This window comes from Mesoplodon mirus, assembly GCF_964341445.2.
Source record: "Mesoplodon mirus genome assembly, chromosome: 5".
Lineage (NCBI taxonomy): Eukaryota > Metazoa > Chordata > Mammalia > Artiodactyla > Ziphiidae > Mesoplodon > Mesoplodon mirus.
In genome coordinates, this window is record NC_138980.1 from 43,927,617 (window position 1) to 43,952,688 (window position 25,072).

Below are 25,072 nucleotides of genomic sequence, written 5' to 3' on the forward strand. Positions count from 1 at the left end.
ATGGGGGAGGGCTTGGCAGCCAGACGTGGGGTGGCCCGTCCTGGGTGAAGTCTGGGGCACCTGACCCCTGCTTGTGCCTCAGTTTCCCCATCTATACCGGGGTGACAAACTTGGCTTGAGGATTCCAGGGAGAATACCCCACTGAGCTCCCAGCCCCAGGCAGTGTTTGCCTCAGCCCCAACCCCTGGCCGAGTTGGCCTCAAAGTGGAGCCTCGAGGTGGCTGCAGATAAAGCCAGGCACCCTGACACTCCTCCTGCAGGTCTGATGGTGGTCTCCCACAGCCCCTGGGCTCCTCCTGCACAAGCCCCCCCCGCCCCCCCCCGCCGTCAGGCCCCGCCCCGGGCTTACCGAGGCAGTGTCGATTCCCATCGGCGGCTGGCCTGAGTTCTCTGGGGGGGACTGGGGGAGAGAGGATGGTACCGTGACCGCAAGTGGGGGCAGTTGGGGCCCCCGAGTCAGGCTGGCGCTCGGCATCAGGGAGCCGCCCTGGGGGAGGCCGACAGGCACCTGCGGGGGCGGCGGGGGCGGCTGCTGCTGGGACGCAGGCGGCGGTGGGGGCGGGGGCTGAGGCTGAGGCGGCGGCGGCTGCTGAGAGCCCGCCTGGGTGAAGAAGGCGTAGGGCAGCTGCTGCTCCAGAGACAGGGCGTCCATGGCCACGGCCTGAACGGAGAGGAGGGCATCAGGTGGGACACATGCTCAAAGGAGTGGGCCGGGCAGGCTGTGAGCACCTGGCCCCCAGGGGACCCCCATGGCCTGGCGTGATTGACACTGAAGTGAGAGATGAACAGAGGGATGTCCAGACCCTGGACCAGGGAAGCGAAGAGGGCTTCCCCCAAGGCCCACGGAGGCCTGGGCTGCAGCTCAGTAGGCCTGCCCCCAGTGAGCCTTTCTCACTGCACACCCCTCCACACTTGCAGAGACTCAGGATGCTCCACCCCCATCCCCCGCCTCTCTGAGCTGGAGTTTCCCCACTGTGGGCAGGCACAGGGCACCACACTCTGGTAGCCCAGCGGGGAGCCAGCACCTAGCCCCTGTGGGGTCCTGCCAGGGAGAAGGAACCCCCTCCCGCCACCCTGCAGCCTGGGCACCAAGGGGAGGCTGGAGACGGTGGGGCTGACGGAGGCCCCTGTGTGGTCACTCGGCAATGACCAGATCGGGCCCCTCTTGGAGTTGGAAAGAGGAAAATAACCAGAGGCAAGTTTTCCAGGCTCACGAGTCTGCGTGGACAGTTCCTCAGGCAGGCAGGCAGGCAAGGGCTCCTGCCCTCTGAGGGAGGCTGGGTATGCCCAGGAGCTACAGGATGTAAACACTTAGCAGAACGCAGGAAAGGAGTGGCCGGAAAGGAGTTTCCGGAAAGGGAAGGCAGGCCTCAGGGGTGGGGCGTGGCGGGGAGGGGAGAAGAGGCTGGGGTCAGGGATGAAGAGACTGAAGACACAGCCGCTAGGAGCCATGCATGGCTCTGTTTGGATCCTTATCTGAACAAGAACTGTACAAGAGACAGAGACACGGTGGGGAGCCGAGACCAGGCCGGGCATCGGAAGGTATAGAAGAACTACTGTTAATTTCGTTGTGGGTAGGTAAGACCATCGAGGTCACGTTAAAAACCAAAGAAACAAGGGCTTCCCTGGTGGCGCAGTGGTTGAGTCCGCCTGCTGATGCAGGGGACGCGGGTTCGTGCCCCAGTCCGGGAAGATCCCACATGCAGCAGAGCGACTGGGCCCGTAAGCCATGGCCGCTGGGCCTGCACGTCCGGAGCCTGTGCTCCACAGCGGGAGAGGCCACAACAGTGAGAGGCCCACGTACCACACACACACAAAAAACCCAAAGAAACAATATTATCTATTAGGGACTGAAAAGCAGACAAAATGGACAAATTCCTCAGGACACACAAACTACCGAAACGGACCCAAGAAGGAAAAGGACGTCTGAGTAGGACCGATATTGAGTAAGGAGATGGGATCAGCCACCAAAAACTTTCCAGTGAAGATCCGCCAGACCGCAGCACCTTCACTGAATTCTACCAAATGTTCAAAGAAGAATTAATACCAATGCTTCTCAAACTGTTCAAAAAAACAGAAGAGGAGGGAACACTTCCTAACTCGTTCTACGAGCCTGGATTGACTAAAAAAGAGAAGATTCCAATTATGGAAATCGGAAACGAAAGGGGCAACGTTACTAACCACTTCACAGAAATAAAAAGGATTATGAGAGTACTCTGAACAACTGTATGCTGGCACGTGGGATAACTTTGATGAAACGGACCAACTCCTAGACACACACAAAACTACCAAAGACGCAAACGAAGCAAATATGGTAAATTAGGGGGGGGAAAAAAAAACCTTCTCTAAACATTTTATTTTGGGAAATTGCAGCTAGATCTTAAAGAAGAGAACAGCATAATAAAGGATGCCCAGTCACACGGGCACAAGCTAACAGCCATGATGGGCACAGGGGAATCCAGGCCACTGATTTCTGCATTCCCCGTGTGTTTGAAAATTTGACAACAAAAAGCAAAAAAACTGTTGGCAGGATTTTCAGGATTCTGCTCCCTGGAAGGAGCGTGAGCCCTCCCAGAGAGGCAGAGCCGGGGCCCACCTCCCCCGCCCCACTGAGCCCTCGCACCTGAGTGATGGGTGACAGTGGGGAGAGGGTGGGCGACACCTGCTGGGCCTGCTGCCGCCTTGCCTCCGTGCTCAGGGACAGCGGGCTGACGCCGGCCGGGCGGTGCTGCGGTGAGGAGCCAGGTGTGCTCATCCCTGAAAGGAAGGGAGGGTGGGCATGATGCCAGCCACTGGGATCATGGCAGGGGGCACTCACACACCCAGGGTCATTGCTGAGGACAGTCCAATCGCTCAGACGCCAGTGGGCACATCCTGATCACCAAACCCGGGATGCCCCCTCTGAGGTCCCGATACCCTGACCTCAGGGTCCCCCAGCTCTGCATGGGCTCCCACCTCCAGTGCTGACCAACACTCTCCCCACAGATCCTGCCATCCCTCCAGGAGGGGCGTGTCCCGCAGGCCCTGCCAATCAGCGCTTCCCCACCTCTGGGCTACCGCATGATTGGCCCCCAGATGGACATGTGACTAGGCTGGCCAAATGAGACCCTGCCCAGGGGCTTTTGATGGAACTCCAGGAAGGGAGGTCCAGAATTGTGTGAGGAGGCATCCTGGTGACCACAAGGGAGCTGAGGGGCAGAGATAGCACCTGAGCCCCAAATCCAGCCACGCTGGCACTTCCCTGGTTTCAGAGACAGTCCCCCTCCTTTTTTTTTTTTTTTTCTATAATGGCTTGGGTTTTGGTTAGCTCCAACCAAATCGGTGCTGCCTGATGCTGCAGTTTCTTCTTGAGCCTCATCGTTCTCCTCACCCTCATTCCGTGAACGTGCCCCTTCCCATAACTGCTCCTTTGGCCAGATCTCCTCTTGGCCCCTGACCTCTGTATCTGGCAGCCCTTCCCCCCACATCACGCACCCACAACCGCCTCCTCCCACCTCATGCACTCCCCATGCTGCAGCACCAACCCCACCAGGATGCCTGAGCAAGAAACTCTGTTATTTGATCTTCTTCCTGATGGAGCTTTTGCTGGGGGGGCTCCAAGTCACCCCTTCCCTCACCCTGGCCCCCTCCCCCAGCAATATGATCCCTGGATGTGTCTGCTGTGAAGGAGCTAAGTGAGGTCAAGTTCAGTGTGTTGGGGCCTGCCAGATGATCCTGGGGCACTGTGCCAGGGAAGCAATGGGCCCCCTGATGCTGGGGGCAGGAAGGGAGCCCTGGGGGCCTGTCCTGATCACCCCAGGCTCAGTTTCTTTGTCCTCTCCAGTTCACCATGAGGCCCTAAGGAGGTCGTGAGCAAGCTCAGAGAGAATCTGGCCTGCAGTCAAGGCCAGGTGAAGGTGCCTGACTCACTGGGGGAGCTGGGCCCACTCCGCGGAGGGCACCAGATCAACCTGGTTCCAGCGGGTGAGGCGGCAGGTTCCAGGGCTGGCAAGAACGCACCCAGCATACACTGAGGGGAGATGACGGGCAGCCTTCCCTCCACCCCAGGCAGCTGTTCACTGGGGCCGCGTCATCTGTGCAAGGCGAGCCCGGTCACGCCTGCACTTCCCCTCGGATGCCCTGGCAGCTCCACTCGGCTGAGCACTGCTGGGGGGGCCTGGCACCGTCGACAGCTCCTGTAGCAGAGCCCCCGGGGTCCAGTTTCTGCACAGACCTTGGGCCCAGAATCAGGCTGCTGCAAACACAGCGACGTCAAGGGAGCCATCGACAGAGGCCTAGTCAGGAGGAGTCCGGAAGACGCCTGCTGAGAGCACACTGGGAGTCGGGACCCTGCACCGCTCCCTCGTCTTCTCTGAGCATCCGACGCTTCATGTGTCCGGCGGGCCGAGGAACACTCAACACGCACGTCGGGAGCAGATGTCGGGGCTTGGTAAGCAGCAGAGGCAGATACCAAGAGTGACGGGCACAGAGGGGTGACGGGGACAGGAGGGGCCCGCAGCAAACTGGAGTGCTCTAGCCTAGCTTGAGGCACACGACCTCGACCCACCATTGCTGGGCCTGACTCTTCAAGATAAGCTGGAAATCCAGGTTTTTACGTGCATATTTGAATGTCAGTTCAAAGCCTCACACACACAATCGTAGGAAAGCCAAAATACACTGGGGGGCTGGATTTGGCCCTTCGGCTGCCGCCTGTGACGTCTGTCCTGAAGGCAAGGGAGTTTTTAATCCTCTGCTAGGCTGTAACCTGAGCTCCTGGCCTCACTTGGGGTGGCCACCACCCCTGAGACACCAGTTGGGCCAGGAGGGCCGAGGGATGCCTTGCTGTTGAGTTCCTTTTGACAACCTGGATCAACTTTAGGAAAAGAAGTGGGGCCAGCTGGAAGGGAAGCCTAGCGTGGGCAGGGAGAGCTGCCAGAGGAGGGCAGCCCAGGTGGCAGGAGCCCGCCCCAGTGGCATGGAAGCCCTGTGCACGGGGCTAGCCGGCCACGGAGCTGTGCAGGGAAGGAGGACCTCAGCCTGCCCACTTCCCGCTTCCAGCGCGCAGCCAGGGAAACGACTTTGGCAAACTTGGAAGGAGATGAGAGGGGCCACTGTCTCCCTGGCGGCGGAGGCCTCCGTCCTCCTCCTCCACCGGCTCCCGTCCTGACTGCAGGGTGGGCCTGGTGGTACGGGGGGCGATCTCCATGTGTGCCAGGGGCTGGCGGCTCTGCTTGATTTAAAACACATCTGGAGAGTGAGGCCCCCGCCAGGCGAGCTGCTGGAGCGCGGCAGGTTCGCAAACAGCCGAACACATGTCAGACATTACCGGGCCGAAGCTCTGAGCCAGGCAGGCTGGGGTCTGGGCCCCACGGTCGGGGTCTGCACTCGTTCCCGCATCTACGGTTTTCACATGTGTTGTGTTTTCCTGTACTTGTTTAGACTCGGCGCGGGCTGGAGGTGCGAGGCTCCCAGGCGGGCGCTGGGGGGCTGCCAAGGGCCCTCCAGCGGAGGGGGTGGTGCCCTGGAGGCTGCTGCCAAGGCGTGAGGAGAAAAACGGAGGCCGGGAAACAGCGACTCTCTGCCGGAGGGCCAGCAGCCCCAGGGCCGACCTGATTTCTTGCCTTGCACAGGCATCTGTGGATGCTGCCCACCCACTGGTGTCTTGCGAGGGCCACGGATCTGGGGCTCCCCTGAATCTGCTCGTTTTGCCTTCTGGGCCTTCCCTGGAGGTGTGGGTGGGTGAGTGGGGTGCACACGGCCAGGGCCAGTATCCTCTGCCCAATGGCTGAGCCTCAGTGGGCACGGGGCCAGGTGCATGGGAAAAAGAACACAGCCTGAACGGCATGAGGCAGAATGTCACTCTCCTCTTCACCACTCTGGCCTCCATCTCCTCGCCTAAATACCTAGGGAATGTCTGTACCACCCTCAACACCCCTCACCTGGTCCTGGCACGGTCGGCACCAAAGCCGGGAATGACTCCGGGCTCCTTGCTCTCCTTCACTCCCTGAATCAACCCGGCTCCAAGGCTGGCCAACTTCACCCTGAAATCTCTCTGCAAAGCTCCCAATGGGGCTCTGCCCTGGCCCAGGGGCTGCCGCCTATTCCTCACAGTCAGCTTCTCCCCGGGGCAGTCAGAGGAAGTGTGGCAAACACGAATCTGAGTGTGTGATTCTCTCTCAGAAAACCCTGCGTGGCGCTACCCACCATGCTCGGGGCGGAGGTGCCGTGGGCCTGTGGATGGGGTGAGCGCTGACCTGTGCTGTGGCTCCAGGACACAGGGAGGGCACAGCGAGGCAGTGCTCTCACCGACCGCCGAGTCCGGACACATGTGGGGACACATGAGTCCCCACAGCCCCTCCTGCCCGTCCCACCGCCAGGCTGTTGGGGGCCCGTCCTGTCTCCTCCCTGGGCGCAAACCCACGCCTCCCACAGTCAACGTGGGTAGAGGGGTCAGAGCAAGGGCGTGGGAGATCAAGGCCCAGCACAGGGGACAGACGAAAGAGCAAAACAGTGACTCAACAGCAGCACGGTGAGTGCAGAAAAGCAACCCAGTGTGAGAGGGGGCGGGGGCAGGGGCAGGGGCAGGGGCGTGGGCAGGGAGTCAGGAAGGCCTGCAGAGGGGAGGGGAGGCGGTCTGCGTAGGGAATGGGATGAGGAGCCTGGAGGAGCGCTGTGCGGGTGGGGTGGCATGTGCAAAGGCCCCACGGTGGTCGGCGGTAAGCCTGTTGGCTGGAGAGGAGTCGGCATGGGCAGCAGGAATTAGGGGGCCCCGCGGGTCTCAAGCTTTCACTAGGGAGGAAACTGAGGCGCTGTGCAAGGTCCTGACCAGAGGAGGGCCATAAGCTGATGGCCTTTCTGGGTGAAGAGGCAGGGGCTGGGCGGGGAGCAAGCAGATGGAGGCCACGCAGGGGAGAGGGTCTGAGTGGAGGAGGACACCTCCAGGGTACCTGCCTGAGTCATAGGAGGACGGTGCTGCCAGAAGTCCCGAGGAGGAGCAGGGTTGGGGCAGCACCGGGGGATACTGGGACAGGCCAGGGGACCATGAAACGTCCTCAGGGGAGGGGGCCGGGCTGGAGCATCCTAAGCAGGCAGCCGCGGTTGGGGGATTGGGGGGTCGGGGTTGGGGGAGTGGGAGAGGTGGGGGAGAGGAACAGATCAGGCCTGTCCCTTGATGAGGGGCATGAGGAAAGCCTGGCCCACCTCAACTCTCTGAAGCCCCCAGCCCCCCCTAAGAACCATGGTCCCATCCCTGGGGGCATGAACTTTCCCAGCCCTGGTCCTCTGACCAGGCTGTGCCCTCTGCCCAGGTGCCTTTCCCCTTGGGTCAGCCTGGCAACCCTGAACCCCCGTGGTGGACTCTGTGCTCCACCCCCATGCCTGGCATTTTGGACGTGACCCTGCTAAGTTATCATTCAAACACACTTGTCATTCTCACTAGACGGTGACCTCTGTCAGGGAAGGGAGTGTCCCCGCCACCCAGCCCGGCCTTACCCTGGCCGGCACCGCCGATGCCCAGGTGTGTCAGGTTGGCTGCGAGGTTGCCGGTGCTGCTGGAGCTGCTCAGCGTGGGGAAGGTGGGCTCCTCGGGGTCCAGCGGGGTCGGGAGGGGGGAGGGGAAGTGGATGTTGGTCAGGTCAGGCAGGGAGCCCCCCGTGTTGTGGGTGGCAGGGATCAGGGCTGTAGTGTTTTCCTGGTCGGCGGATGGAAAGATGCTGGGGGGAAAGGCCAGACAGAGGGGGCGGTGAGCTCTCGGGGTGGTGGCTGGCCTGTTCTCCCACGAAAGCTGTGGCAGGGGCGGAGAAGGCTGGTACAAAAAAATTCGCAGGCGCAAAATGACACCCCATAATTAGGCACTGCCCTGCTGGAGAAACAACTGTCAGCACCTCCAGTGGGACCTCAGGAAGCAGTCTGTCCCTGCGGGATGGGGGCTGGGGTGAGGGTCCTCCCACTGCCCAGGAAAAGGGTGTGTCTGAGTGGTGAGTGTGCTGGGGCTAGGACAGGGACTCTGTCATCTCAGGGAAGGAGGGGTAGGAGTGTACCCCTGCGGTGGGGCTTGCTGGGTGGCTGCCAGCGGCACAGTGCCCCTCTTGTCAGGATATGTAGCCTCATGAGCGGAGGGGAAGCCCTGGCATCGTCCAAGCAGCCCAGGGTGGCCTTGGGCACACAGGGTGGGCCCTGCTGAGACTTACTTGATTCCAGGGACCTCGCAGGACTTGGGCCTGGACCCCGTCTGAAAGAGAAGACAGCAGAGGCTGAGCTGGCCTCCTCATGTGCACTGCTCCTCCTCACAACATGGCTTCTCCCCACCAGGGCTAAGAAATGCTCAACAAGAGTGGAGTTTATCTGCAGATGAAGAACACGTGGCCCCATGGGATTGGGGGGGGGGCCTGCCCCAGACACACCCAGGGGCAAAACCAAGAGTTGTGTGGAGATGGTCTTTCTACAGCCCCCTCCCAGCTTCCACTCTGTCTACCTGTGGACACAGCCCAGGGGTGGTGTGGTCCCCCGTGAGAGCAGGCACTGGGGAAGAAGAGGAAGCTTGCCCAGTCCTCACATCTGAACCCCCCAGGGCCGTACCATGGCTGTTAGCAGCCAGCCGGGGGGCAGGGTCACTGAAAACCCAGGGGCCTCCAGGCTAACACCCTGTGTCACTCCTGAATCGAGGCAGGCAGGGCTCCAGTGGCAGGGGCTGCCTCTGTTCCATGTGCCTCTGTCCATGGCAAGGAAGGACACCACGTGGAGAAGCCTGAGGAGGCTCAAACCGCATGCCCTAAGTAACACAGAGGGCGCTCCCCACAGCCCCTGCTGACCGGCCTTGCAGCGGTGTGGTGCCCCAGAGCTGCGACTCCCACAGCGACCCTGGTGCTGACGTGCTCTCTGGCCCACGCGGCCCAAGGACAGAGACTGTGGCTGCCCTGGAGACCAGCCCCGGGGAGAGGGTCCCAGAGAAATCCTGTTTCCCCTTCTGTGAACCTGGGACACTATCACCATCCAAGAACTGCAGGCTCCAGGCAGGGTCCCCAGACCTGTTCAAGGACAAAGGAGGAAACTCTCTTCCGATGGAAGCAGACATGACTGGACAGAACCTGGCATGCCAGTGGAGGGCTCGGCTGTGTCACGTTCCCTTATTCCTCTCTGCCTCTCGGGCCCTGGAGCAGACGCTCCTGGCTGACATGCTACAGGAGCGTGGACACACCGGCGGGGGGGCTAGGCCTGCCTCCCATGCATACACCCAGCGCGGTGGGGTGGGGGAGGCCCCACTGGCAGTGACTGGGGAGCCCAAGGGGGGACATGTGACCAGCAGACATTTAGCCCCTGCAGGGAATGCCGGAGGAACGGGTTTCTACTTGGCCACAGGCTTCTTAATTCCGTGGGTAAACACTCGCTTCATTACCAGATTTTTTACTAAGCACTTTGACAATGACTTTTTCTAAAGAATCTTTTCAAAAGCATTCCACGAATGTTATGGGATCCTAACAGATTTCTAAACAGTATTAAAAATTCACCCATCACCCCCCACCCCACCCCCAACAAATCCACAGGAATTCCTTTACTGACATCCTCACAGATGCATCGTTTTTGAGGGGCAGTTAAAGGAAGTCTCGCCAAGATGCTGGGCTCTGCCACCATCTTCTCACTCCCAGGATGCTGGGGCTGTCCCCCTCCCCAGAGTCAAGATGCTGGCCATCTTCACTTTCTTTATGGTAGCACCACATTTGGGCATGTGTAGGGACCCTGCTGTCCTTACTGACGCACCTCTCTGCAACTAGACGTTTCAGTTACTTTTTGACTTTGTTTGGGTTGTTAGAATTTTTAAGTTTCTCCCCCCAAGTTTGAAAATCATATGCGTTCCTTGTGCAAAACTGGAACATGCAGACAGGGATTAAAAGGCCAACAGTGCTGCTCACACCTGCACTCGGGTCTCCCCCAGGGCCTGGTCCTGCACACCCAGGGATCTGTTGGCATCATTACGTGTCTTGTGCCTTTCTAAACAGCTTTATCCTGCTCTTTCCACATACCAGTTTTATCACAAGTCTCTCATGCCTTTAAAATTCCTTCAAAGATCCCAACCCATACACACAGAGCTTTCCACACGAGGGACTGAGGACAGTTTCCTTATAAATCCCCTACTGTCAAACATTCAGGTTGTTTCCTGTTGATTTCAAACGTTCTGAACACATGCCTTTGAGGAACATAGTATTGTTTGCTCGTTCATCATCTCCCTCCGAGTTCCTGACAGGGTTTCAATTTTTTTAAAAAAAAACATTCAAAATCGCTTCAGTGTTAATGCATTTTTGTTCTATTCAAATTCGTTGAAATCTGTATTCATGGCACGAATTCTATCTTATCACTAGACATTTTTTTTTTTTTTTTTTTTTCTTTTTGCAGTATGCGGGCCTCTCACTGTTGTGGCCTCTCCCGTTGCGGAGCACAGGCTCCGGATGCGCAGGCCCAGCGGCCATGGCTCACGGGCCCAGCCGCTCCGCGGCATATGGGATCCTCCCAGACCGGGGCACGAACCCGTATCCCCTGCATCGGCAGGCGGACTCTCAACCACTGCGCCACCAGGGAGGCCCACACTAGACATTTTTGTAGGTTGAACTTGAGAAATTTGTTTCTGGACCTGGAAATAACACAGAAATCCCAATCCAATCGGGAATTCCAAGCAGACTCTGTACTCTAATAAAAGCTGCAATTATTGTGCAAGTGAATGGAAGTTTATGTTTAAGAATGAGGACAGGGAACTCCCTGGAGGTCCAGTGGTTAGGATTCCGTGCTTCTACTGCAGGGGGCACGATTTCAATCCCTGGTTGGGGAACTAAGATCCCGCGTGCTGTGCGGTGCAACAGAAAAAAAAAAAGAATGACGATAAACGATGATAATTACCCAATACTATGGGTTAGTAGAACGATCACAGGCTAAAAATTAGGAGGTATATGTTCTAAACCCTAAGTATCTTCACCGCCTTGGGCAAATCACTTAACTTCCCTGGCTTCAATTTCTTTCTTTTTTTTTTCATTGAGGTATAATTCGCATATAATATTAGTTTCAGGTGTACAACATCATAATCCTCTATTTGTATATACTGCAGTGTTCACCACAATAAGTCTAGTTGATAGTTAACATCCATCACTACACATAAAAATATGGAACGCTGTGTGAATCTGCACATAATCCTTGTACAGGGGCCATGTTAATCTTCCCTGCACTGTTCCAATTTTAGTATACATGCTGCCAAAGTGAACATAGATTTTAATTCTTTACATGGTTTTCACCAGTGTAACAGGCCTGCCATTAGTATTCAAGGCTTATGTGACTGGTCAAAACTGAATGAGGTTTAGGCAATTCCCTGGTGGTCCAGTGGTTAGGACTCCAAGCACTCACTGCCAAGGGCCCTGGTTCAATCCCTGGTTGGGGAACTAAGATCCCGCAAGCTGTGCAGCACAGCCAAAAAAAAAAACATTGAATGAGGTTCACACTTCAGGGAAGGCAACACCCCCCCAATGTGCTATTCCACCATCTTCACGTGGGTTGTGCTAAAAAAAAAAAAGAAAGATCAAGAAGGAAAACCACTTCCGAAAACCCTTAGGCTCTTACCTTCTTGGTGTCCCATGCTTGCTTAGAAAGGTTCTTGTCCATCTCTGATGTGGTCTCCTCCATTCCAGGGACTGTTAATAGTAAGACTGGGGTGGGGTGGGGTTGGAGAAGAAGGAGAAGCAGAAAAGGAATCTTTGCAGCTGTGTGGTGGCACCAGGAGGGCACTTCCCTGACATACAGAGTCACGACCGTGATATGAATGAAACTGCCCCAACAGTAACTTCTGGGGATTGTACTAAAGTAAAAAAGAGTTTCGTTAAAAAAAAAAAAAAAAAGAAAGAAAGAAAGAAAGAAAAAGAAAAGTTAAAAAAAAAAAAGTCAGAGAACCTGTGACTTAAAAAGAAATGAAAATGAAAGCTCTGGAGCTAAGGACGTGTGTCGACTCTGTCTCTCACAGGACCCACTCAGGCCTCGGGCTGCAGAGAACAGCCAAGAATCTCTCCCCGTCTCCCATGACGGGTCGCCTCACCCCGTGCACCCCACCTACAGCCCTGTGGACACCTGCCTCCCCCTCTGGGCTGTCAGCACCCAGAGGCCGGGCCCCTCTTGGGCTTTTAGCACCAAGCCACGTAGCTCAACGTAGTCTGAGGTCGATCCAACCATGATAGCTACGGCTCCGTGAGTTAGCTGCAATGCCAACCAGTCCCAGAGGAGGAAAGGAGGAGAGAGAAGGTCTAAGGGACTGGATGGGCATCGTTCGAGGCCCTGGAACCAGCTGTGCCTGAAGGCCCCTTTCCTTAAAACTTTCAGTTAACATGAGATTAAACACTTTTTTTATGAGATCCAATTTCTCGATGCCTGTTGGAGGTTCAGTTTTTCACCTGCAACAGCACCACTACAAACATAATTAGAAGGAGGAGGTTAATTCCTCCTTCTAGAATCCTGGACTGGGCGATGGGAGGACAGCCAGGCTAACACCAGACTTCATTATGCCTGGGCCCCTCCTAGAGGAACAGGGAGAGGTGATGTGTCCCACACCCCCACCCCCACCCCCGCCAAGGCCAACTGGACTCTGAGCTGCCAGGGGTCCTTCCACAGTCACAAAGAGTCCCTGGGGAGGGCGAAGCCCACTCACCCACCCCCACAAAGCCCCAAGTTCCTGGAGGACCCCCCTCAGGATAGACGGCACCCTCTGAATTGCCCCCAGCATCAGGAACAGGAGGGAAGTGCCAGGTCCATTCTCGTCACCCCTAGGCATTTGGAATCCTCACTTTTATTATGGAGACATTCCCATCTGCAGTCTCGCCTTTGATGCCCAATGAGCTGGAAAGATCACATGAGGAGAGCCCCTGCCCACCAAGGGGTGAAGTTCTGGTTGACCATCCTTCTTCTATCAGCAAACTCTCCCCGGTATGTTTACATACTTGCACAGTGAAATGCTACCAGAAAAGTGGTGAACGTTTGGACCTGCAGTGTAAATGATTAACTGTCTGGTTTCAGCGTCTTGGAGCAGATCAGGCCCACATGGGTTTCTAGGGCTGGCCTCACAGCATCACGCTCCCCTCTCTGGGTGACACTGCCCCGGTTTTTAAGATGCCATGTACCTTCCTGGAAGGTCCCAGGGATGCTGCCTCCATACCTGGCTCCAAGGAGGAACTGAGGCCTGGGCACAGATCTGCCCCAGCTGCAGGGGTGTGTGCATGACCCAGTTGGAAAGGAGGCTCTGGACAAGAGTTAGGAAACAGTTAGCCTCTTTTCCACCCACTGGTGCCAGGACAGACCCTGTGGACCAAGAGGTTCTGAGCATCAGAGCCGGGAAATGATCCAGTGTGAAGCCCTGGATCAAACGGTACCTGAAGCTGAACATCTAGCTCCGACTGTTGGTCACGAGCTGATAAATGCCCCTTTTCCCCGGGCCTGCTGCTCCCAACATTTGAAAGAATCTGTAAGGCCCCCAGACTGCACAGCCATACCCTGAATCCATGATCAGAAGCTAATCTGAGTTTGCAGGGACTGTTTTCTCTGTCTAGAAAACTCCTACGCACTCCTCAAAATCCAAATCAAATAGCGCCATCTCAGAGTTTCCCTGAACCCCTCCCCTTGTCTCACAGCACCTGCTGAGTCTTCCTTCTCAGGTCTGTCCACCTACATATTTGTGACCTCTGGGAGCACAGCGGTCACCCACTGGACTTGCATGACCCCAGGAAAGACACCCATGGGCCCCATTGATACCTTTTTTCTGGTGCACGTCCTGGGACCCACCCGTAAAAGGCTCCGGCTGGGTGGGCGTCATTGTGCTCTGGTGCAGGGCAGAGTCAGAATTGGTCCTGGGGAGAGGAGAGAGACAGTGAGCCTTGGCCCCAAAGGGGACGAAGGGACAGTCCTGGCTCCACTCTATCTGGGACCCACCCGATGGAACAGGGTGGCAGTCATGGGTCATTTTTGTGAGCTGCATACCTTAGCAAAAACCCTGAAGAACCACAACAGTGATTGTGGTTTTCGTCTGCAAAGGCTGTAGCAGAGCTGTCCCTTCATTCCTAACCAGCCCCTGCCCATCCCTGCCCCTTCGATGGCCTTCACGGCTTTAGGGAAAAGGTAGTGCTTTCCTGTTGAAACCCTGAAGAGAGAGGACCTGACAGTCCCACAGTGGCCCAGCCTTGGGAGTATGAACCCATCATGGAGCCCCCTACTGGTGACCAATGGCCAAGGGGGGGTCTTGCTCCAACCAGCCCAGTGTTCCCAGGAGTCTGGGAGAGGCTCCACTCTCTGCCCCAATAACACAATCTGCCCCCAGCTGCAGGTGCCTGGAGGGAGGGTCCTCAGAAAAACCCCTCAGCTGCCTAGGAAACCAGGGGCAGCCACGGGGAGCTGGGCAGACACGCAAAGGGCAGGTCCAGCTGCACAGCCAATTCGGGGAAAGAGCCACACACCCCCAACGGGGATGTCCCAGACACTGAGAGTGACGTAGAGGAAACTTGGTTCAAGGACAACAGCAGGTTACAGAGGACCAGGCTGTCTCTGACCCTGGGGCCAGCTAAGCTGTGAGGAGCCAGGGGAATCCTGGCTCCCCACCAGCTGTCTGTCCCTGAGCAAGTGTTCTGACCTCTCTGCGCGCTTTCTTATGCCTAAAATGGGGAGGATAACAGCACCAACTCCACAGAGCTCTGTGCGTCTTACATCAGTTAATGTATGTGATGGTTGAAATAGGACCTGGTATATGAACACGTGCTTGGTGGGCATTTAATTATGTCTTTTAATTAATTAATTAATTAATTGATTAATTAATTTTTGGCTGCATTGGGTCTTCACTGTTGGGTCTTAGTTGCCGCACGCGGGCTTTCTCTAGTTGTGAGGAGTGGGGGCTACTCTTCATTGCGGTGCGTGGGCTTCTCACAGTGGTGGCTCCTCCTGCTGCAGAGCTTGGGCTCTAGGCACGCGGGCTTCAGTAGTTGTGGCACGCGGGCTCAGTAGCTGTGGCTGACAGACTCCAGACGCACAGGCTCAGTAGTTGTGGCTCACGGGCTTAGATGCTCCGCGGCATGTGGGATCTTCCCGGACCAGGGATCAAACCCGTGTCCCCTGCATTGGCAGGCAGATTCTCAACCACTGTGCCACCAGGGAAGTCCCTAATTACGGAAGTCCCTAATTGAATGATATATTTTGTGCTGTGTTTTTCTTTAACAGCTTGCTTACTTTGGGTTTTTGTTTACTCAAGTCACCTACACATGTTGTATTGTGTGTGTGTGCTAAACTAAATATAAACTTTGCCTTTTTAACCATTTTTAAGTATATACACTTCTGTGTCATTAAGTACATTCACACTGGTGTGCAACTATCACCTGTGTTATCGTAGGTATTTATATGAACTATGTTATTGTTGTTATCTTAGATCTTCCTAGATGATGGCATCATGGACTTTTTTTTTCATCTTCTAGATGCATTTATGTATTTTCCTAATCTTCTAGTAATAAATATTTCATACTTTTCCAATCAAATTTTCTTTGGCTTTTCAGGAATGTGGGAAACAATCATAACAGAGCATTAAATAAAGCAAGTGACAACACTGAATATTCACTACAATCCCAACTTTGTTTAAAAAAGAAAAGGAAAAAAAAAGTCATAAATAGAGGGGAAAAAAAAAAATCCCTGGAAGACCCCAAAACTGTGACCTCATTGTTTACAGGGATAGAGCTGATTTCTAGAAACTTCTGGATGCTTCTAAGTTTTGTCATTTTTAAGTGACTGCGTATTGGTTTTCCAAGCACAGCCACGATGAAAGTATAGTTTTGTTTCCAATGAGAGGGCTGGGGGTTGGCTCTGGGTCACTGACCTTCTCCAGCTGGTGTCCGCAGGTGGCGAGAGGTACACGGTGCCATATGGGCAGCTGTCTGCGTGAGTATGAGTTAAGGGGATGGTGCTGTCAGCTGAGGCCCTGCCCTGAGCCCCAAGAACCCTGCGCTGGCCAGCCCGAGTAGCCAGGCTGCTGGGAGCCGGCAAACAGCTGGGGCCTCGGGGCGGGGGCCTTTCCTGCCTGGCTGCGAGCAGCCCCCAGGGTGCAGCCCCATCCACCTAGCACTCAGCACTCACCCCCTGCAAGCGCACGTGCAGGCTGCACCCCTTCCAAGAGGGGCCTCAGCCATGAAACGGGGGCCCGTAGTGGGGGCTGCAGGGAGTCTAGTTCAGCTGACCCCGGTCTTGACTCTTAACTTTGGGCTGACGGGGTGACTCCCAGGGCCCGAGGGCTTGGTCTGGCGCCCAGTTGCTCAGGCTCCCCCAGCCCATGGAAACGAGAACCAGGAAAGAACAGGCTTCTCTGTTCTAGAGAGCCAGGGTTCCCAGGAGCAGCCACTCAGACCATAGTGGCGGGGGAGACTGGCTGGTTAAGTACCAAGGGGCAGCCAAGTCGGTGGGGCGGGGGGGTATTCCTCACAACCTCTCTGCTTGGCAGAGGTGCAAAGGCAAATTTTGTGTCTTCAGATCAAGCCTCCCTCTGATCTGTCTGTGTCTGGCTCAGATCCCCCTCGGCCCCACTGCCTTGGCTCCATATGGCCCCCAGAGGGGTCCACCATCATGGCCCTGACATGTGGGTGCCCTGCTCACAGCCTTCCTGGGCCCCACTGCCCAGTCAGGCATCTGAGTGTACCCTCCCAACTCTCATCTCAGGCTGTGTGCTCCAGTGGCCTACTCTGTGTCACTGTTCCCTGTGCTCCCCTAGGCCCTGCCTAGCTAAAGGCTCCTCAGCTTGCACTGCCTCCTCCAGGAAGTCTTCCAGGATTGCCATGCAATGGCACCCCCTCTTGGTGGGGCCCAGTAGCCCTGGAGGACTGGAGCAGCCCTGATTCTATCACAGAGCTGGCAGCAGGCAGGTCCATCAGCTGGATGAAGTGGTCCCCGCCCCCATCCTCTGGGAAAAGGATATCTGCCTTCCATGTTTGTCCACTGAGAGGGGCCGGCGATGTGGGGAGCCAAGGCGGCCACGCTCCCGGTACACTCTGTCCACTAGCCCATGGTGCCGGGTAGTTCGGCTGGTGTCCAGGCCTGAGGACTGGAAGGGTGTCTGGGGGTGGGGAGGGAGAAGAGGAAGAGATGGAAAAAAAGAGAGGAACCCAAACCACGATTACCAGCTGTGGTCCAAGATCTGACCCCAGCTCTGCCCACAGGATCTCACCTCAGGGTCCCTCTACAACCCCCCTGCCCAGTTCTGGAGACATCCTCGGCTACTCCAGACGGGCTTCCTTTCCTCCTTGGCCCCTGCCCCCAGCCTCCGAGCACTGTAGGGGTGGCGGCGAGCTGGGGTTCCAGGTGCCAGGGCGGCAGGCGTGCAGTGCAGCTGGCATGCACGGGCCAGGCAGAGCGGCGCAAGCTCGGGGCCCGGAGCCGGCCAGGGTGCCAGGGGTGCAGACGGCCCGAGCACCCCCTCCCAGCCTCGCCAGGTGCAGACAGGCCTCCGCCCTCTCTCTCCGGGCCTGGCCGGCCTCCTCTCCCCACCTACGTCATCCCTGGAGGGGCCTGCCAAGAGACAGCCCCAGGGCTTCCAGCCCAGGACGTCAGGGGCCCACCTGGCCAAGTGCTGGCTCCCTGGAGGCTCCTCGTGGAGCCTGGGGCTGGTCCTGATTGAGACTCGGCCCCCACGCACTCTCCCCCACGGCCTTGTCCCAGCACCACCGGCAGCCAAGTGCAGGCACTTTCCGGAGCCCTGGCCCACAGCTTGGCTGGATGGGGCTCCCTTCCAGCACCTGGGGCTGGCATGAGGCCCCCAGTCACGCCCGGCTCCCGCTCCTGGCTCCATGCTCCTGAGGTCCCCAGGAGCCTGCTCTCCACCAGCCCTGGTGCCATGGGCCCCTCACCATCTGACTAGGGTGAGACTGGCAGCCTTAGCTAGCTCTGGATGCAGCTACCAGCCTCCTACCTGGCCATCTGGCCCTCGGGCCCTTCTGTCTTCTCTGGGCAGCCAGGCAAAAAGCAATTTCCTCTGGAAGACTGCCACTGGCTGGCTCACTGCTCTTCTCCACCTGTCCGAAAACCTCGGAGAGCATTCCGGGCTGACTGCTCTCCCTGGCGTCCGGGGACCCCTGGCGTCCGGGGACCCCGTCTTTCTCTGACCTAGCAAGGACGCTGCCAGCTTGGGTCTTTCTGTGCTTCTGCCTCCAAAAGGCTGTGGGCCCGGGAGATAGCAGTGACCGAGGGAGGGTAGGAACTGTCCAGGCACAGACGCCAGAGGACAGGGGCCGTTCATCTCCTCCCAGAGATGCCTGGAAGCCCAGAGGGGAAACCAAGGCGGCTGAAGCAGAGCCAGAGGCACAGAGAAGCTTGGGCCCAGCTCGCCAGGCCGAGTTAGGATCTGCGCACACGCGTGTGTGCATGTGTCACAGGAACGAACCATGCAGCGTTGGCACGCATGCTAGGATCCCCCAGGAAAGGGGTCTCTCGACGCGAACATATGCACTTCCCCAGACAAGGGGGTGCAGAGCGAATCTGCTTCCGTTTGGCAGACGGGACACCTCCCGCTGGGCCACGGGGGCGGCCGCACAGGAATACCCAGCGCCCGCACACGTGCCGGGGATGCCGAGGCCTCAGCCCAGGGGCTCATTTACCAGAGAGACAGGAGCCGCTGCCAGAGCCTCCCCCAGATATCCGCTGGGCTGAAAATGCAAAGAACCAAGACTTTGAGACACTCCTGCCTCGCCTGGCCCCCCAGTGGGAAGCCCAACAGGCCCCCATGCACCCTCGGCCCTCGGGGGCTCTACAGTGGCCTCAGGCAGGGCCAAGCTTGGGGATGCCCAGAGAGACACTGTCCTTGACGGAGGAGGGGATGGGGAAACAGAGGAAGAGGGGAGCCAGGGAGGAGAGGAGAAAACCCAAACTAGAAAGGGCCCTGACAAAGAGGTGAAGCTTTTGGAGCATGTCAAGATCAGCATGACAGCCCCATGCATCTATCTGCTCTGATGTGGAGGCCATCTGAGGAGGGCCGTGCTCCAAGAGGCCCTGGGGATTCAGAGCTGAGCCAGCCGGATCCCAAGCCAGCCTGTGGGACCCTGGGCTGGTACCCTGCCACATCCCAGCAGCAGCGTGGGAGGAGTACAAGCTGGGGAATGACTGCGGGGTGGGTGGGGACTGAGATCCCTGTGAGACCGACCCAGCTCCACCTGGCCTGTCAACATGCTAACGGACATGGCTGTTTCTGGGGCTCTGTCCCAGCAACGGGACAAGTGCGTGGCTGTTCGGTGGACCTGTCCCTGCAGAGTCCAGACATTGTGCTGGAGTGGGGGGGCCCAGCTATCAGCCCAGCTCCTGGGCCCACTGTGCCCCCACTTCCACCTGCAGACCAGGGTCGAGGGACATGGCCCGGGAGAAGAGGCCGGCCCTGCACCGGGCAGGCGGTGGACCTTATCTGTTCTTATTTATGATAAGGACGTGCGCGGCAGCTATGCGGCCTGCGGGAGCCGTGCTGTGTGGGTCTCTGCCAGAAAACGTTTGCAGACAAGTGGGGTCAGGCTGAGGGGCCTCCTTCTGAGAATTGCTGGGCTTGCGGATTACTGAAGCGGGACGGAGCCAAGCCCCAGAGGCCCTGAGCGGTTCCCGCTGCCGCACAGCCGGCCAACAGGTGTAGCGGCTGCCGAAACACTCACAGCCAGACCTCAGCCTCTCTGCGGGCTCTGCTGACAGAGGATGGGCAGGGGGGATCCGGGTGAGGCCTGGCCAGGCCATCCCAGGGGAAGGAGTAGGTGGGGGCTGGGTGGGCGGCGGCAATTGTCTGGTGACCCCAGCTGTTCACAGGCTGTCATGCACGCTCTCTTGCTCTGTGGCCAGGGCCCAGACTGCAACACACTCCAGGTGGGAGGTGGTGTGGGAGAGGAATGGGGGCTTACCTGGAAGGGCAGATCCACGGTGCCGCTCCCAATCTGGTTCACGTTGGGCAGGGAACCGCCATAGTACTGGCCACGGCTTGGGCCCAGCTGCAGGTACTGGGACTTTTGGAGCTGGAGCTGCAAGAGAGAAACCGACAGCTATAGTGTAGGGGGAGCGGGGGGGTGGTTCCTGAGCACACCCTGTGGAGCGCCATTCCCGAGGGCCCCAAGTAGTGGAGTCAGTGGCACCAGGCACAGAGGGTGTGGCAACCCCATGACTCAGATTCTCAAAGGAGCCATGATTCTCTCCACCAAAACCAGCAGAATCAGAGACCCGAGACGCCCAGGTGGCCCTCCCCAGGCAGGGAAACTCGCCCTGGGGGTGCTGCCTCCATGAACTTGAGGGGGCGTCGCCAGCTGACTCAGACAATTTGTGATTAAGCAAGAGTATCAAGTGGACCTGGAGCCTGGAGCCTGTGCAGGAGGCCCCTCACCCCCCCGGGGGAACCATTTCTTATCACGCCAAAGGCTGCGTTCCTGGGGTGTGGGCCAGAGGCTGCGAATTTACGCCCGGACACAGGAGAAATTGCCTTTCCACTGGCCTGAATCAGAGAGGCCATCTCAGAAGTGCAGTGCTGGCTTTCAAAGTGCAGCATGTACAATCCCTCTGACAGCACACACAGGGCGAGAGGGTCTGCCAGACCCCGCCTGAGTTCTAAGGAGTCCTGCCCAAGCCCCCAGGCTCCTTCTGCCTGTCCCGCCAGCCTCACGCATTACAGAGCCTTCATCTGGGGTGGCTGCATCCCTGCACAGTCCTCTGCCCATCACTCGCGTGGGGGATTCATCCTGCTGGGCCAGGCCTCAGAACCAGGAGTCCGGGGCTCCCTTACCAGCCACGGCTGCCTTGGCGCGGGGCTGGGACCTGGCCTTTCCTCGCTGGAGCATCGATTCCACTTTGCCAGGAATAGCAGATGCTCGTGACCTGGTTGACACCACTGGTGGCCCTAGGCCCTCAGCCAGGTCCCCAAAGCCCGTCCGTCTGCCCAGGCTGGGATGCAGGTGCTGTGACGAAGGGGTGGCAGCTGGGCAGCCGGGGAGAGGTGGGTGTCCGCTCCAGCCGGCTGGGGCGGTTGCTAGGGTCTACGCTGTGTACACAACAAGACCGGCTCACGTTCCCTCACAAACAGCTCCTGGCAGCGCTCCGTTTGCTGTCCGCCCACACCACCCGGCTCTCCCACGCCAGTCCCGGCTTCCTGGGGGGCCTCCGACACCGGAGGGGGAAGTGAAGCTCGGGAACTGGCTGCTCGCCCGGCCGAGCACCTCACCCAGGTAAACAGCTGTTTCCTGCGAGCTGCGGTGGAGCCAGGAGGGAGATTGACTTTGCTCCGTTCCTCCGCGGGTGGTTCTCAGGCATCTGTAGGGTCCGGCCCAGGCTCTGTCTCCAATGGCTGGAGACGCTCACCGTGAACACCCCACTGTGTCCCTCCCTGCGGTTGCACGAGATGAAATAGGCTGGCCCCCGATCAGGAGAGGTGGGGAGGCCAAGCAGGATGGGCGATGGGCACGGGTTACCTTGGACCCGAGACCTGCCCCCCACAGCCCCTTCTTGTGTCTGAGCCACGTGGAAGGAAGTCGCCTTACATCCACCTCTCAAGAACCACCTCTAGAGTACCATGTGGCCCTGGGGAGCTACAGCCCCCTTCTGGGCCTCAGTTTCCCCCATCTAGAGTGGGTGGTCCAGGTGAGCGTGTGTGCACAAACGCCAGGTGTGTGATACAGGAAGTGCTTATAACACACGTGCTTCTGTCACAGGCTGAACTGCCAGCTCTGGAAACCGCAGCATCCAGGAAAGTATTCTGCAAAGCTGCCACGTTCCGGGCCAGAGGGAGCCCAGACTGGGGACAGGCTGCTCACGGCTTGTGCGCTGCTGCAACAGCGGCCCTCCGGCGGAGGCTTTCTTTCCTTTGATGGTTCCCAACCCCCATCCACTGTGCTTTGGGAATGTCAGGCTTTGTGGTGCGGCCTCTGGAGTGGACACAGTACGGGGCTCCACTCGTCCTTTGGGGGACCCCTGTGCTCACCCTCAGTTGTATGTGGGGCTGTGCAGGAGAGCTGACCTGGCCCAGGGCAGTTTGACCTTTGCCCCCAGCTCCTGGGAAGTGAAAGCCCTGCCTGATAGAGTGTCTCTGTTTGCCTAGGTCCTCGGGCCACGCTGGGTATCTATGCCAACAGCGTGAGACTGCGGGTGGAGGTCTCAGGCCAATGCAATACCAGCTCACCCTCTGCAGCAGCTGGAGACAGCAGTCAGCAGAGTCTGCGCGGCGAACCCCAAGAAAAACCCTGGACACCAAGGCCTGGGGCACATCCCTGGTTGACAATCCCCATGTATGTCATCACACACTGGTGCTGGGAGAAGCAAGCACTGTCCATGTGATTCCATGGGAAGGGACAACCTGCAGCCCTGTGTTTGGAAGTCTCCCGGCCGCCGCCCCACGCCAACTGTGATCTGTGTCCTTTCACCATAATAGATCGTGACCGTATGATGGTTTCCAGTGACTTCTGAGTCCTTACAGTGCACTGCCGAGTTGAATGTAGTCTTGGGAACCCTCAAATTCTGCAGTTGGTGTCTTAGGGACCCCCTTGACTTTTGCAGGGGCTGACTGCCATCCCAGGCCTGGCCAGGAAACCCCAAGAGTAAGGTCCTGGGGTGAGGAGGTGCCAGCCTGGGCTCCACCCATGGACCTGATGCCTCAGAGGGTCCACAAGGAGGACAGCAGAGTGACACCACCAGTCAAGGTCTAACAAGCTGCCTGACGTTGAAGTTCATGCCTCTTCCCGCTGTCAAGCCACAGTCCCTCGTGCATCCCTCCACCCAGCGGTCCTCACTCTGTACCCCCTCTCGATGGCACTTCCTACCCTACCCTACCCCCAACCTCGCCATAAACCTGGCATCCAAGCCAGGGTCTAACACTCAGCAGCACCTGCTGGTGGAACAAAGAAACACAGAACACACGAGTGAACGGATGAATCAATGAATGAACACCCCTGTTCCCGCTCTCAGGAGCTGACTTTCACCAGCCAGGTGACAGTCCCATTTGGAGGCCATATAAGAACTTTTCAGGACACCAGCATAACTCCTGATGCCCTCAGGAGGCTTGGGCCGCCCCTTCCCCTCACCCCATCCTCATGGGTTTTGGCAGAGGCAGGCGCAGACAGGGCAGTGAAGCCTGGACAAGGCCCACCGGCTCAAAGGAGCTGTGACTCCCAGGCTCCCCCTTGCTTTTGGCCTGTGGGTCAGACAGCCTGGGGTCCAAGTCCAGGCTCCCCGACTGTGAGAGTGGACCCCACTCCAGATGCTGAGGGCAGGCAGATGCCCCATCACCCACGCTTTCACTGTGGCCTCCTTGCCCTCTGCTCTCCCCACTCTTCATTTCCTCTGGCCACCTGACCCCAAAGCACCCCGAGTTTGTGACGCCCCCCCAGGGCCTCAGCCTGTGACAGCTCTCCCTCCACACCTACCCTGGGGGGGCCTCTCTGACACCCCACCCAAGGAGCAGGCCCCCCCAAGCCACCTTCACACTGGCCTCTGGCTTTGTTGTTGTTGTTTTTAATCAAGCTTTCGGTTCACAGAAAAACGGCAAAGATGGCACAGGGAGTTCCGGAATCACCCTGCCCAGCTTCCCCTAAAGCTACCCTCTTCCTTTACTGGGTCAAAAGGGAGAAAACTGACAGCACCACTGACTGACCCAGGCCTTTTCCGTATGGCCCGTGGTTTGTCTAGCCACGTTTGCCCCATCCAAAATGCCTGGCCCATGAACCCTGTCCACCATCCCCATCCTGTACCCACCAGGCGGCGGGCTCCCGAGATTCACGGTCTACTGGTCACAATGTGTCTGGTGCCAGCACTGCATGGGGCCACGCCGGACCCCCAGGAAGTGCTGCTGCATGTCTGGCCTTGCCTCCCACCAGCATCCTGTAGCCCCAGGTCTTTCCAGAACAGTCCAGTTCGTGTCTCTCAAATCCTCTTGCTCTCAGATGTGAACCAACCAACCAACGACGTGGCGCCACACCCTAGGGGTCAGAGGTGTTTCAGGGTTGAGGCCGATGGGGACACGACAGATGACCAGGAAGCACAGCACAGACCTTAGGCACCCTCTGAGCCACTCTCCCACCCCAAGTGTTGCAGACGGCACCCCTGAGCCCCCGCCATGGGCCACAGAGCTCTTTTCAAGTCTCAGCACATTTAAGCATCACAACTGCCCTGTCTCAAACGTCCTGAGGCGACCAAAACAAATTACCAGACTGGGTGGCTTATAACAACAGGAATTCCCTCCCTCACAGTTCAAGAGGTGAAGTCCAAAATCAAGGTGTGGACAGGGTTGGTTCTTTCCAGAGGCTCTGAGGGATGATCCGTCCCAGGCCCCTCCGGGCTTTGGTGGGGGGTGCGGCTAGGGACTCCAGGCATCCCTGGCTCACAGCTGCCTCACTCAGATCTCCGCCTCTGTCTCTACATGGCCTTCCCCTCTGTGTCTGTGTCTCAAATCCCCCTCTCCTTTCTCTTAGAATAATACCTGTCATTGGATTCAGAGCCCATCCTAATTTAGCATTAATCTCATCTTGGGACCCTTAATTACACCTGCAAAGACCCTCCTGCCAAGTAAGGTCACATTCCCAGGTTCCAGGGGTGAGCACGTGGACATATCTTTTTTTGGGGGTGGGGGGCGTCATGAGGCATGGGGGATCTTGGTTCCCCGACCAGGGATCGAACCTGTGGCCCCTGCAGTGGAAGTGCAAAGTCTTAACCACTGGATCACCAGGGAAGTCCCCAGGACACATCTTTTGAGGGGACACAATTCAACCTAAGACAGGCCCTCTGGGAGTTCCCTGGTGGCCTAGTGGTTAGGATTCCAGGCTTTCACTGCGGTGGCCCAGGTTCAATCCCTGGTCGGGGAAGATCCCACAAGCCGTGCAGCGAGGCCAAAAAAAAAAAAAAAAAAAGAAAAGAAAAAAAATAGTAATAAGACAGGCCCTTTGAGGAGGTTACCAGCACACTCCACTTTCCAGATGGGAAAACTGAGACTCAGCAGGCAAGGGAATTGCCCAGGGCCATTGAGCTCAGAAGTGGCCAAGTAGGGCATAGACTCCACTCCTGGAATCTGACTCTCACGTAACCCTGTGGACCAGCGGGTGGCTGGGACCGCAGAGTG

General features: G+C 57.8%; 1 protein-coding gene across 13 annotated transcripts in view; it reads right to left on the reverse strand.

Annotated features, from left to right (window-relative positions):
* The window catches only part of CRTC1 (CREB regulated transcription coactivator 1), a 79,259-nt gene that overhangs the window by 12,921 nt on the left and 41,266 nt on the right, over positions 1–25,072 (reverse strand). For 3 of the 13 annotated variants that reach the window (XM_082622163.1, XM_082622165.1, XM_082622156.1), the window contains exons 2-11: positions 19,887–20,003; positions 18,612–18,659; positions 16,937–17,074; positions 15,848–15,909; positions 13,750–13,844; positions 11,578–11,663; positions 8,169–8,209; positions 7,471–7,691; positions 2,624–2,757; positions 350–661 (exon numbers count right to left, since the gene is read on the reverse strand). In XM_082622163.1, coding sequence (XP_082478289.1) covers positions 350–661; positions 2,624–2,757; positions 7,471–7,691; positions 8,169–8,209; positions 11,578–11,663; positions 13,750–13,844; positions 15,848–15,909; positions 16,937–17,074; positions 18,612–18,659; positions 19,887–20,003 — 1,254 coding nt within the window. Of the gene's footprint in view, positions 1–349; positions 662–2,623; positions 2,758–7,470; positions 7,692–8,168; positions 8,210–11,577; positions 11,664–12,788; positions 13,711–13,749; positions 13,845–15,847; positions 15,910–16,936; positions 17,075–18,611; positions 18,660–19,886; positions 20,004–25,072 lie in introns of those variants that run through there. The other 10 variants (XM_082622166.1, XM_082622164.1, XM_082622168.1 and 7 more) reach the window with 8 other exon arrangements.